This window comes from Manis javanica, chromosome 2, assembly GCF_040802235.1.
Source record: "Manis javanica isolate MJ-LG chromosome 2, MJ_LKY, whole genome shotgun sequence".
In the NCBI taxonomy this organism is placed as follows: domain Eukaryota; kingdom Metazoa; phylum Chordata; class Mammalia; order Pholidota; family Manidae; genus Manis; species Manis javanica.
In genome coordinates this window covers 183,404,816-183,416,833 of record NC_133157.1, presented here as the reverse complement: position 1 = coordinate 183,416,833, position 12,018 = coordinate 183,404,816, and the positions used below count along the sequence as shown (strand labels likewise).

Genomic DNA, 12,018 nt, shown 5'->3' with positions numbered 1-12,018 from the left:
GACTATAGGAGTAATGGCTGGCGTGGTAGGGCCCCGGTATTCTCGCAAGACTGAGAAGGTGGCTCCTGTATCTAGGAGGAAGGAGATGGGGCGACCGTCTACTGTTAAAGTAACCCTGGGCTCCTGTTTGGTGATGGAAATGGTCGGGCGAGAAGCCCCCGGGCCCCGTCAATCTTCTTCTGCCAGCCCCACTACGGTGGGCTTAGGATGGGGGTTGTTCGTCCAGCCTCCCCTTTGGGTGGTTGGGCAATCAGACCCCCAGTGGCCCTTTTTGTGGCATCTGGGGCATGGGGTGGTAGGAGATCTGGGGGAGGGGCACGCCCTTGACCAATGTCCCTCTTTTCCGTACTTGAAACAAGCTCCTTGGGGGTCTTGTCTGTAGAGGGGCGCCCAGGTTGTGGTTTTATCAGCTGGGCCAACATCTGGAAATTGGCCTGATCAGCTTTTTGTTTACGGCGTTCTTTCTCCTCCTCCCGGTTATGGAAGACTTTAAAGGCCACTGTTAGGATCTCAGTCTGTGGGGTAGCGGGGCCCTGTTCTAACTTTTTGAGTTTAGCTTTAATGTCGGGGTAGCTTTGAGCTAGGAAGTATGTCATAAGGACCTGTCTTCCTTCAGGTGTTTCTGGGTCCAGGCTGGTATACTGTAATAGGGCTTGAGTGAGTCTATCTAAGAACTCGGAGGGGGTTTCATCTCTCTTTTGAATTATGTCTTGGAGCTTTTGAAAATTGACTACTTTACGAGCTGCCTTTTTCAGACCTGCTATTAAGCAGGAGGCAAAAATATCTCGAGAGTGGAGACCCACAGCGGTGTTATAATCCCAGTGTGGGTCTTGTTCAGGGACAGCAGTGGGGCCAGGGGGACAGGTGGGGTCAGTCCTGTGGGTTTCGGTAGCATGCATTTGGGCGAAGTCCCAAGCTCGTCTACGCTCCTCAGGGAGGAGAGTATTGGCCAGGAGCATGAAGATGTCATGATGCGTGAGGCTGTAAGACTGGAGGGTCCATTGAAACTCCCTGATGTAGGTCGTGGGATCAGTGGAAAAGGAACCTAGGCGTTTCTCTAGTTGGGCTAAATCTCCTAAGGAGAAAGGGACGTGAACACGCAAGATGCCTTCGGATCCTGCTACTTCCCGGAGCGGGGCGATAATTTTGGGAGGCCCTCGGGACCGAGTCTGAGGGGGACTGAAGGGTTCTGGCTCAGTCTGTGCAGGGGAAACAGGTAATGGGGGCAAAGCCGCGATAATTTTGGGAGGCTCTCGGGACCGAATCTGAGGGGGCAAAGATGGACGAGGCTCTTGGAACTTAGTTAGAGGGGGGCTGAAAGGCTCAGGCTTGATTTGCGGGAGGAGGGATGGTGAGGGGGACGGAGGAGGAGGTGGTGAGGTGCAGGAGGAGATGGTGGAGGAGGGGGAAGGGAGAGGATGGGAGGCTTCTGCGGGGGTGGAGGCAGCGGCGATAGAGGAAGGGGGAGGGGCTGTTGTAGGAGAAGAAGGGGAAGGGAGAGGATGGGAAGCTTCTGCCGCGGGGAAAGCGGCAGCGGTGGTGGCGGTAGAGGAAGGGGGAGGGGGTGTTGTAGAAGGAGAAGGGGAAGGGAGAGGATGGGAAGCTTCTGCCGCGGGGAAAGCGGCAGTGGTGGCGGCGGTAGAGGAAGGGGGGGGGCTGTTGTAGGAGAAGAAGGGGAAGGGAGAGGACGGGAGGCTTCTGCCATGGGGAAAGAGGCGGCAGTGGCGGGGGAGGGTGGAGGGGTTGTAGGAGGGGGAGGGGCTGAAGGGGGAAGTCTGTATGGCGGAGGCTCGTCGGCCGGGTCAAAGGTAATTGAAGAGGGACTGGGAGTGTGTGGAGGGGAGGGAGACGGCTTGCAGGCTAGGAGAACTTGGGGCGGGGAGCAGGTGGTGCAGAGGCTGGGATTTTGAGCTAGGAGGCAAAAAGCTTCGATATAGGGAATCTCCTTCCATTTTTTCAGGCGCTGGCAGTAGTTAAAGAGATTGCGAGTGATGTTAGGATCAAGAGTTCCCCCTGCGGGCCATTGGTTGTTATTGTCTAGGGTGTATGTCGGCCAATCTTGGGAGCAATATTTACAGAGAAGTTTTGGTTTTATATCAGGCGTCAGGGAGAGGGTAGCTAGATGCTTAAGCAGGCATTCAAGAGGTGAACTTTCAGGGAGGGATGAGGAGGCTCCCATGGCTAAAGGACAGAGAAGGAGACAAACAGGGGAAGACGAACGGAGATCCTCAGACTGGAGGCAGACCACAAGGAGACAAAATGGCTAAAGGACAGAGAAGGAGACAAACAGGGGAAGACGAACGGGGATCCTCGGACTGGAGGCAGACCACAAGGAGACAAAGGGCGTCCCCGATGATCCTTGGTGGTCTGCGGAAACTCGTATACGAGTCGGAATTTCTTGGGAAGTGTGGGTCGTCACCCAAACTTCCCTAAGAAGGCAGAGTGCCGGAGTCACGAGGTACCTAGCGCTAGGCGTTTTCGGCAGGCCGAACAGGTTTCGGCGGACGGAACAGAAGGAGGAGGGAGCGGGAAAAGGAGCGTTCTCATCCGCAAAGGAGTCACCTCATTTATGGCTGTTGGGGGGGGGCTGAGAGTCTGCTGCAGCTGTGAAGGCCTGAGGTGGGGGTTTATGGCTTTTGGAGGAGGGGCCTGAGGGTCCGCTGCAGCCGTGAGGGCCTGAGGCAGGGATTTATGGCTGTCGGGGGAGGGGCCTGAGGGTCCGCCGCAGCCGTGAAGGCCTGAGGCGGGGAGCGTTCCCTCCTCGTCCCCGAGCGTCAGGGCCTTGCCGGACGATCACGGTCAATGGCACTGCGATAGCTCAGGGAAGAGTGGCCCACCCCGGGGAAATTTTGCTTAAAAAGTCTCAGCTGAGGTGGGGGTTTATGGCTTTTGGAGGAGGGGCCTGAGGGTCCGCCGCAGCCGTGAAGGCCTGAGGCGGGGAGCGTTCCCTCCTCGTCCCCGAGCGTCAGGGCCTTGCCGGACGATCACGGTCAATGGCGCTGCGATAGCTCAGGGAAGAGTGGCCCACCCCGGGGAAGTTTTGCTTAAAAAGTCTCAGCTGAGGTGGGGGTTTATGGCTTTTGGAGGAGGGGCCTGAGGGTCTACCGCAGCCGTGAAGGCCTGAGGCGGGGAGCGTTCCCTCCTCGTCCCCGAGCGTCAGGGCCTTGCCGGACGATCACGGTCAATGGCACTGCGATAGCTCAGGGAAGAGTGGCCCACCCCGGGGAAGTTTTGCTTAAAAAGTCTCAGCTGAGGTGGGGGTTTATGGCTTTTGGAGGAGGGGCCTGAGGGTCCGCCGCAGCCGTGAAGGCCTGAGGCGGGGAGCGTTCCCTCCTCGTCCCCGAGCGTCAGGGCCTTGCCGGACGATCACGGTCAATGGCACTGCGATAGCTCAGGGAAGAGTGGCCCACCCCGGGGAAGTTTTGCTTAAAAAGTCTCAGCTGAGGTGGGGGTTTATGGCTTTTGGAGGAGGGGCCTGAGGGTCCGCCGCAGCCGTGAAGGCCTGAGGCGGGGAGCGTTCCCTCCTCGTCCCCGAGCGTCAGGGCCTTGCCGGACGATCACGGTCAATGGCACTGCGATAGCTCAGGGAAGAGTGGCCCACCCCGGGGGGGGGACTTACCTAAAGGCCGGAGAGGAGTGGTGAGTGTGATGAGCCAGCGCCGGAAAAAGAGGACGAGGGCAAGCTGCTGCTGGTGTTGGGGGAAGACGGGGCCCAGTTGGGGTGTCCCGTCTCCCGGGTTTCGGCACCAATGAAAAGAAAGGAGCGACACACAACAGCAATTTACCGGAGAGTTCCGCTTTATTAGGGAAAGGTGCTGGGATATATAGGATGGGGCATAGGGTGATTGTGGTGTTACTTCTATGGGGCTGGTGGCTGTTGGCTAGGTGCTGGGATTGGGAGGGGGGCGAGAGGTGATTGGGCTTCAGGTGGCGCCGGCGGGAACCGAGGACCCCGAAAAGAAGCCGGAAGTTCGCCATCTTACTGGTGGGGACCCTTCAGTTACTTTGTTTTGAAGTCTCTTTTATCCGATAGTAGTACTGCAACACCTACTTTTTTCTCCCTATTGTTTGCATGGAATATCTTTTTCCATCCTTTGACTTTTAGTCTGTGTATGTCCTTGGGTTTAAAGTGAAGCTCTTGTATGCAGCATATAGATGGGTCTTGTTTTTTCATCCATTCAGTGACTCTGTGTCTTTTGTGTTGTGCATTCAGTCCATTTACATTTAGGGTGATTATCGATAGGTATGTACTTATTGCCATTGCAGGGTTTAGATTTGTGGTTACCAAAGGTTCAAGGTTAACTTCTTTACTATCTAAGAGTCTTATTTAACTCACTTAATATGCTATTACAAACACAATCTAAAGGTTCTTTTTTTTTCTCCTCATTTTTCTTCCTTCTCCATTCTTTATGTATTAGGTATCATATTCTGTACTCTTTGTCTCCCTCTTGATTGAATTTGGGGATAGTTAATTTAATTTTGCATTTGCTTCGTAATTAGCTGTTCTACTTTCTTTACTGTGGTTTTATTACCTCTGGTGACAGCTATTAAACCTTAGGAACACTTCCATCTATAGCAGTCCCTCCAAAATACCCTGTAGAGGTGGTATGTGGGAGGTAAATTCTCTCAGGTTTTGCTTATCTGGAAATTGTTTAATCCTTCCTTCAAATTTAAATGATAATCTTACCAGTACAGTAACCTTGGTTCAAGGCCCTTCTGCTTCATTGCATTAAATACATCATGCCACTCCCTTCTGGCCTGTAAGGTTTCTGTTGAGAAGTCTGATGATAGCCTGATGGGCCTTCCTTTGTATGTGATCCTATTTCTCTCTCTGGCTTCTTTTAATAGTCTGTCCTTATCCTTGATCTTTGCCATTTTAATTGCTGTATGTCTTGGTGTTGTCTTCCTTGGGTTCCTTGTGTTTGGAGATCTGTGAGTCTCCATTTCCTGAGAGACTATCTCCTTCCCCACATTGGGGAATTTTTCAGCAATTACCTCCTCAAAGACACTTTCTATCCCTTTTTCTCTCTCTTCTTCTTCTGGTACCCCTATAATGCGAATATTTTTCCTTTTGGATTGGTTACACAGTTCTCTCAGTATTCTTTCATTCTTAGAGATCCTTTTTCTTTCTGTGCCTCAGCTGCTTTGTATTCCTCTTCTCTAGTTTCTATTTCATTTATTGTTTTCCTCTACCTTATCCTATATGCTTTTAATACCGTTCATTGTGCTCTTCAACAATTCTATCTCCGACTGTAATTCATTCCTCAGTTCTTGGATATCTTTCCATACCTCCAAGAGCATGTTAATGATTTTTATTTTAAACTCCCTTCAGCAAGATTCATGAGGTTGATGTAATTTAAATCTTTCTCAGGAGTTGTATTGATAATTTTACTCTGAATCAGGTTCCTTTGGCGTTTCATATTGTATATGGTGCCCTCTAGTGCCCAGATGATCTGCTCTGTGGAGCTGCTCAGCCCCTGAAGCAGTGTTGTGGTCCAGGGGAGTGCCTGCAGGGGGAAAAGTGCTGTTTCCTGCTTCCTGGCTGCTGGGCTTGTCTCCTCTGTCCCAGAGTAGCTGGATGTAGATCCCTGCTTTCTGTAAGCAGCTGGAATCTCAGTCTCTCCAGGAATTCTGCCTGTTTTAGCTTTCCAACCCCCTAATCATGAGAATGTCATGAAAGCACCATGAAATGTATATTTGTGCTCCCAGAGCAGATCTCCAGAGTTAGATATTCAACAGTCCCAGGCCTCCACTCACTCCCCACTCTGTTTCTCTTCTTCTCACTGGTTATATGGGGTGGGGGAAGGGCTCGGGTCCCGCCGGACCACAGGTTTGGTATGTTACCCTGTTCCGTGAGGTCTGCTCTTTTCTCCAGGTGTATGCAGTCTGGCGCTGTCCCCTTTCCTGTTGCTCTTTCAGGATTAGTTCTATTAATTATATTTTCATATTATATGTGGTTTTAGGAGGAAGCCTCTGTCTCACCTCTCACGCCACCATCTTTAATCCAATCTCCACTACATGTTTTTCCTGGCTACTTGATATCTCATTGAATAGATTTTCCATAAGTAATTAATCTATGTTTAGACATTTAATTTAATTCTAGATTGTTGTAAGTAATTTACAAAGAATATGTGCGTTTTTTTGTTTCTGTTTATTTCTAAGAAGAAGTGAAATTGATTTATTCCTATCCTTTACTCATTTAAAAAAATCTTTTCATTATGGAAAACTTCAAACATTTTTTAAATTAAGATATTGTTGATATACATTCTTATGAAGGCTTCACATGAGCAACATTGTGGTTACTAAATTCATTTGTATTATCAAGTTCCCCCCACATACCCCTTTGCCGTCACTGTCCTTCAGCATCGTAAGATGCTATAGAATCACTGCTTGTATTCTCTGTGCCGTCCCTACTTTATGTGTGCTAATCATAATACCCGTTAATCCCCTTCTCTCTCCCCTGAACCTGCCTCCGCACTCCCTTTCCCTTTGGTAACCACTAGTCCCTTCTTGGAATCTGTGAGTGTGGTGCTGTTTTGTTCCTTCAGTTTTGCTTTGTTGTTATACTCCACAAATGAGTAAAATAATTTGTACTGGTCTTTCTCTGCCTGGCTTACTTTACTGAGCATAATAACCTCTAGCTCCATCCATGTTGTTGCAAATGGTAGGATTTGTGTTCTTCTTATGGCTGAATAATATTCCATTGTGTGTATGTACCACTTCTTTATCCATTTATCTGCTGATGGACACTTAGGTTGCTTCCATTTCTTGGCTATTGTAAATAGTGCTGGAATAAACCTAGGGGGCTAATGTCTTTCTGAATTTGTGATCTTGTTTTTTTAGGGTGAATTCCTGGGTTAAATGGTATTTCTGTATTTAGTTTTTTGAGGAACCTCCATACTGTTTTCCACAATGGCTGAACTAGTTTACATTGCCACCAGCAGTATAGGAGGGTTCCCCTTTCTCTGCATCGTTTCCAGCATTTGTTGTTGCTTGTCTTTTGAATGTTGGCCATCCTGACTGGTGTGAAGTGATATCTATCTCATTGTAGTTTTAATTTGCATTTCTCTGATAATTAGTGATGTGGAGCATCTTTTCATGTGCCTGTTGGCCATCTGAATTTCTTCTTTGGAGTCGTGTCTGTTTAGATCCTCTGCCCATTTTTTAATTGGGTTATTTGCTTTTTGGATGTTGAGGTGTGTGAGTTCTTCATATATTTCGGATGTTAACCCCTTACTGGATACAGACATAGGTTTTTTTTCTTTTTTGTTATTATATTAAGGTATCTTTCATACACACTCTTATGACAGGCATAGTTTTTAAGGGACAAAAGTAGACCTGTGTGTACCCATCACCCAGTTTCATCAGTTATTAATTTCTTACCGATTTTGCATAATTGATATTCCCATACAGAGACCCCACCCTTTATTATTTTGAAATAATCTCTGATACCATATCATGGCATTCTTAACTATCTCAGTATGCATCTCTAAAAGTTAAGAATAGTAAACTATATACACCCTAATACTATCTTCTGGGGTATAATTTTAAATGTACATTCATGAATTATAAAATATTGAAGAAAATTTGAATAAAATTGATTTGTCTATATGGAAGGCAACTCTCCCCATTGAAGATATAAAAAACTTTTTATTGAGGTCTTGGAAAAAATATTAACAAATCCCTACACTGAATAGGAAACACAACAATGAGATAAAGAAGTTTATGGATGGGAGTAGGGTTTAAGTAACATTTAAATGTTGAAGTATTAGAGAATTTGGTTGTGGCCAAAGAAAAAGAATTCAAATATTTAAAAACAATGTGGGAGAAGACTATTTTTCCCACTGTATTAACAATGGCAGTATAATTATGTTCTTCCCTACTTTCTGAGATAGAAAATCAAATGACAGCAAAACTAGATTGTATTATTCATTTATTTATTTTAAAAAGAAAATTCTGGTGTGTGTCTGCTTAAGTATGTAATAAGCCCCATCTATCAGGGTCCATGAGCGAGAGATCTTATGGGTGACTTGTTCTCCACAAAATTTCCTGGCACCTGGGAGAGTGCATACACTAGAGGTACTCAGTTAAGAATAATTTTTTTGGACCTGGGATTAAAACCATATAGTTATGATGCAATCCTGAGGTATTAAAACCTGCAGTATGTCAGATACGGGTGAAATTAGGCTCATCATTTTGTACATAATATATGTGCATGAAGATAGGGAAGTGTGTGTGTGTATTTGCCTTTTAATTATGATGGTTTATTATTTTTTAGCTGTAAAGGCTTTAAAAGCAGATAATGTGAAAATTATTTAAAATTAAACCATAACTGAAATGATCAGTTTTCTTTTAAAACACCAGAAAGGGAAAGAGGAAATAAAGACAACATGGATCATTTACCAAAATAAGTCATGTGTTTTCATTTGACAAACACCCCAGAGACCATCTTTTTCCCTAAGTTAAAATTAGTATCATTTTAATTGTTATACATGTTCAGAAATTGTGACATGTGGACTAGTAGAAAATTCTCTTTAAGTGTCTACAGGATTCATTTGTGGGACCTATGCCTTGTTTGTTCAAAGTGAACCAGATTATGAACCTGCTTTGAAGAAAACCTGAAGAATTATGGAGGGTTATGTAATTGGCTTAGTATTAAAGAGATTTGTTAAAATAATGCTGTCTTCATCTCTCTCGTGTATGGCTCATCTTGAGCTACTTGTGCTTGCTTAGCCTTGAAGGACATAAAGCACCTTAGCTTTCGGAGACACAATTGTGAATATTTTTGAAAATTTAAGAACATGATTTCTTACTTGTAGGGATATACTTTTTGTTTCATACTATCTTTCTACTTCTCTCTTTCCCCCTGCTCATTAGCTCCTTCCTTTATATAATTTCCTTATTACCTGGTCCATGTCTTCAGTCATTTCACCAATGTCTTCAACTCCCTTGTCTCATTGTTATTCCATGGCATCTGCCTGGCAGAATGCTTAATTCCAGTCAGCCTTCTCCTTGTCTAACTTAACTGCTTAGCAGTGCTGAAGAAAATATGAAATTTTGAAGATTGCTATATTAACTTTGTGGTTCCTGACCTCAATAAAGCTTGCAGTGCTATCTTGTAATAACTACTTTTCCCCAGTTTTTTCTTTCTAGTTGCTCTGGGGATTACAGTATGCATCTTTATTGCAATCAACTTCATGTTGACCTAATACCAGTAAAAACAGTAAAGTTGAAATACCAGTGACAATATTTGCAACCTAAATAAAGGCTACTTTCCTTTGTATGCAGATAAGAAAAAGACCAAAAACCCCAGTAGAAAAATGAGCAGAGAACATGGATAGTTTTGTTTCATAACTGTATTAAAAAATGCTCAATTTCCTTCATAATAAGAGAAATACAAATCTAGTCTGAGTTACAAGTTTTTACTTAACATATTGACTGAAATCCAAATATGTAGTTGAATACCCTGTTGATGTAACTATGAGAAAGAAGTTCTTTCATGTATTATTGGAAGGAGGATAGATTGGTACAAATTTCTGGAGGACAATTTGCTAGTCCTCTATCAACATATATACATATTTATATAACATATATTTACAGTAGATAAAGTATGATAAAGTATGATCAATATAGTAGATAAAGTAGATAAAGTATGATCAATAGCATGATCAACAATTTTAGTAATTACTATGTAGTTGTTTTATAGGTTTTCAATAAAAAATAATTTTACTATTAGTGATTTTATTATATTTCATTATTAAATTGGTATTATAACAATTATGCTTATAGTATATATACTTATTTATTAATTTATTTAATATACTATGTATACTATTTTATTAATATATACTTCTGTTGTGATTGTGTGTATGCATGTGTGTGTATCCTCTTGACCTCATAGTTTCACATCTGAGAATTTATCCTATAGGTATGATAGCATATGTGTGAATTGACTTATGTACCAACTTATTCATTGCAGTATTATTTATAATAGCAAAAGGGAACCTAGATATCCATAAATAAGGGACTGGTGAGTAAAAAAAATACTACATCTTTGCAATAGAATACGATGTATATGTAACACAGAGAAGAATGTGAATAAATTCTCTGTTCTTATGTTGTAGAGAATGCCCTCGTAGGTTATATATTGTTAAGTGAAAACATCAAAGTATGTAACAGTGTGAATAAAAAATAGTCTGTACAAAATGCTATTTTGTGTGTTTTTAAAAGGGGGAGAAATAAAAATGTATATTCATGTTTTTATAAAGGTTTTACAAAAAACTAATAAAAATGGTTATTCTTTGAGGTGTTTCTGGGCAGATTAAGAGCAGGGATTAAAAGGATACTATTGTATGTTTTTTATATTGTTTGATTTTTGAACCATCTGTATATATTGCCTTTTAAAATTAAAAATTTTGTAAGGATCTTAAGGAAAATATTTTCTTTCTGTTTTTTTTTCTCATCAGCAAGCTAAAAAAGCTGAGTGAAGACAGTTTGACTAAGCAGCCTGAAGAAGTTTTTGATGTATTAGAGAAACTTGGGGAGGGGTAAGTACAACAAATATGAAAGTAGCATTCAGATAATGACAGAACAATTATAAAATTCTATATAATATTAATCTTTCACTAGAGGAAATCTGCTTGAATTGAATAGTAATAGTATAGAGGGAATGTAACTCAACATAATAAAGGCCTTATATGACAAGCCCTTGGCTAACATCATGCTCAGCGGTAAAAAGCTAAAAACTTTATCTCTGAGATCAGGAATAAGATGTGGATGCCCACTGTTTTCACTTTCATTCAACATAATACTAAAGTCCTAGGAAGAACAATTAGGCAAGAAAAAGAAGCAAAAAGCATCCAAATCTGAAGAGAAGTAAAATTGTCTCTATTTGCAGATGATATGATACCATATGTAGAAAACCCTAAGGACTCCACGAAAAAGACTGTTAGAATTAATAAACCAATTTAGTAAAGTTGCAGGATATAAAGTCAATATACAAAAATCATTGGTGTTTCTATACACTAGAACAAACTTTTGGAAAGAGAAACTTAAGAAAACAGTCCCATTTATATTTGCATCAGAAACAATAAAATACCCAGGAATAAATTTTACCAGGGAAGTGAAAGATGTGTACACTGAAAACTGTAAGACATTGATGAAAGAAATTGAAGACAATACAGATAAATGCAAATAGATTCTCATAGATTGAGACAACTAATATATCCATACTACCCAAAGCAGTTTACAGATTTAGTGCAATTCCTATAAATTCCACTGGCATTTTTCACAGAAATAGAACAAACAAACCTAAAATTTGTATGGAACCACAAGAGACCCTGAATAGCCAGTCATCTTGAGAAAAAAGAACAAAGGGAGAGGCATCATGCTCCTTGATTTTAAATTATATTGCAAAGCTATTGTAATCAAAACATCATGGTTATTGGCATAAAAACAAACATTTAGTCAATGGAATAGAATAGAGAGCCCCAAAATAAACACATTCCTATATGGTCAGTTATTTTGTGACAAAGGAGCTAAGAAAATACAATGGGGAAGAGATAGTCTTTCCAGTAAATGGTGTTGGGAAAAGTGGGCCCCTATCTTACACCATACACAAAAATCAACACATAATGGGTTAAAGATGTGAAACAATAAAGCTCCTAGAAGAAAGCAGGTGGGATTAGCTCCTTGACATTGGTCTTAGAAAAGCAACAAAAGCAGTGATCAACAAGTGGGACTATATCCAACTAAAAAGCTTCTGCACAGCAAAGGAAACCCATTCAATAAAATGAAAAGGCAACCTGTGGAATGGGAGACAATATATGCAAATTATATATCAATACAAGGTTATAGTCAAAAGATATAAAGAACTTAACACAACTCAGTAGCAAAAAACCAAGTATTTCATTTAGGAAACAGGCAGAGGAACTGAAATAACATTTTTCCAAAGAAGGCATACAGATGGCCAGTAGATACATGAAAAGATGCTCAACATCACTAATCATCAGGGAAAGA

The 12,018-nt window shown here is 42.4% G+C and overlaps 1 protein-coding gene across 3 annotated transcripts in view; it reads left to right on the top strand.

The window, feature by feature from the left end:
* STK3 (serine/threonine kinase 3) overlaps positions 1 to 12,018 on the top strand; it is a 362,105-nt gene that overhangs the window by 44,163 nt on the left and 305,924 nt on the right. For all 3 annotated transcript variants that reach the window (XM_036995747.2, XM_036995746.2, XM_073229876.1), the window contains exon 2: positions 10,467 to 10,547. In XM_036995747.2, coding sequence (XP_036851642.1) covers positions 10,467 to 10,547 — 81 coding nt within the window. The remainder of the gene's footprint in view (positions 1 to 10,466; positions 10,548 to 12,018) is intronic.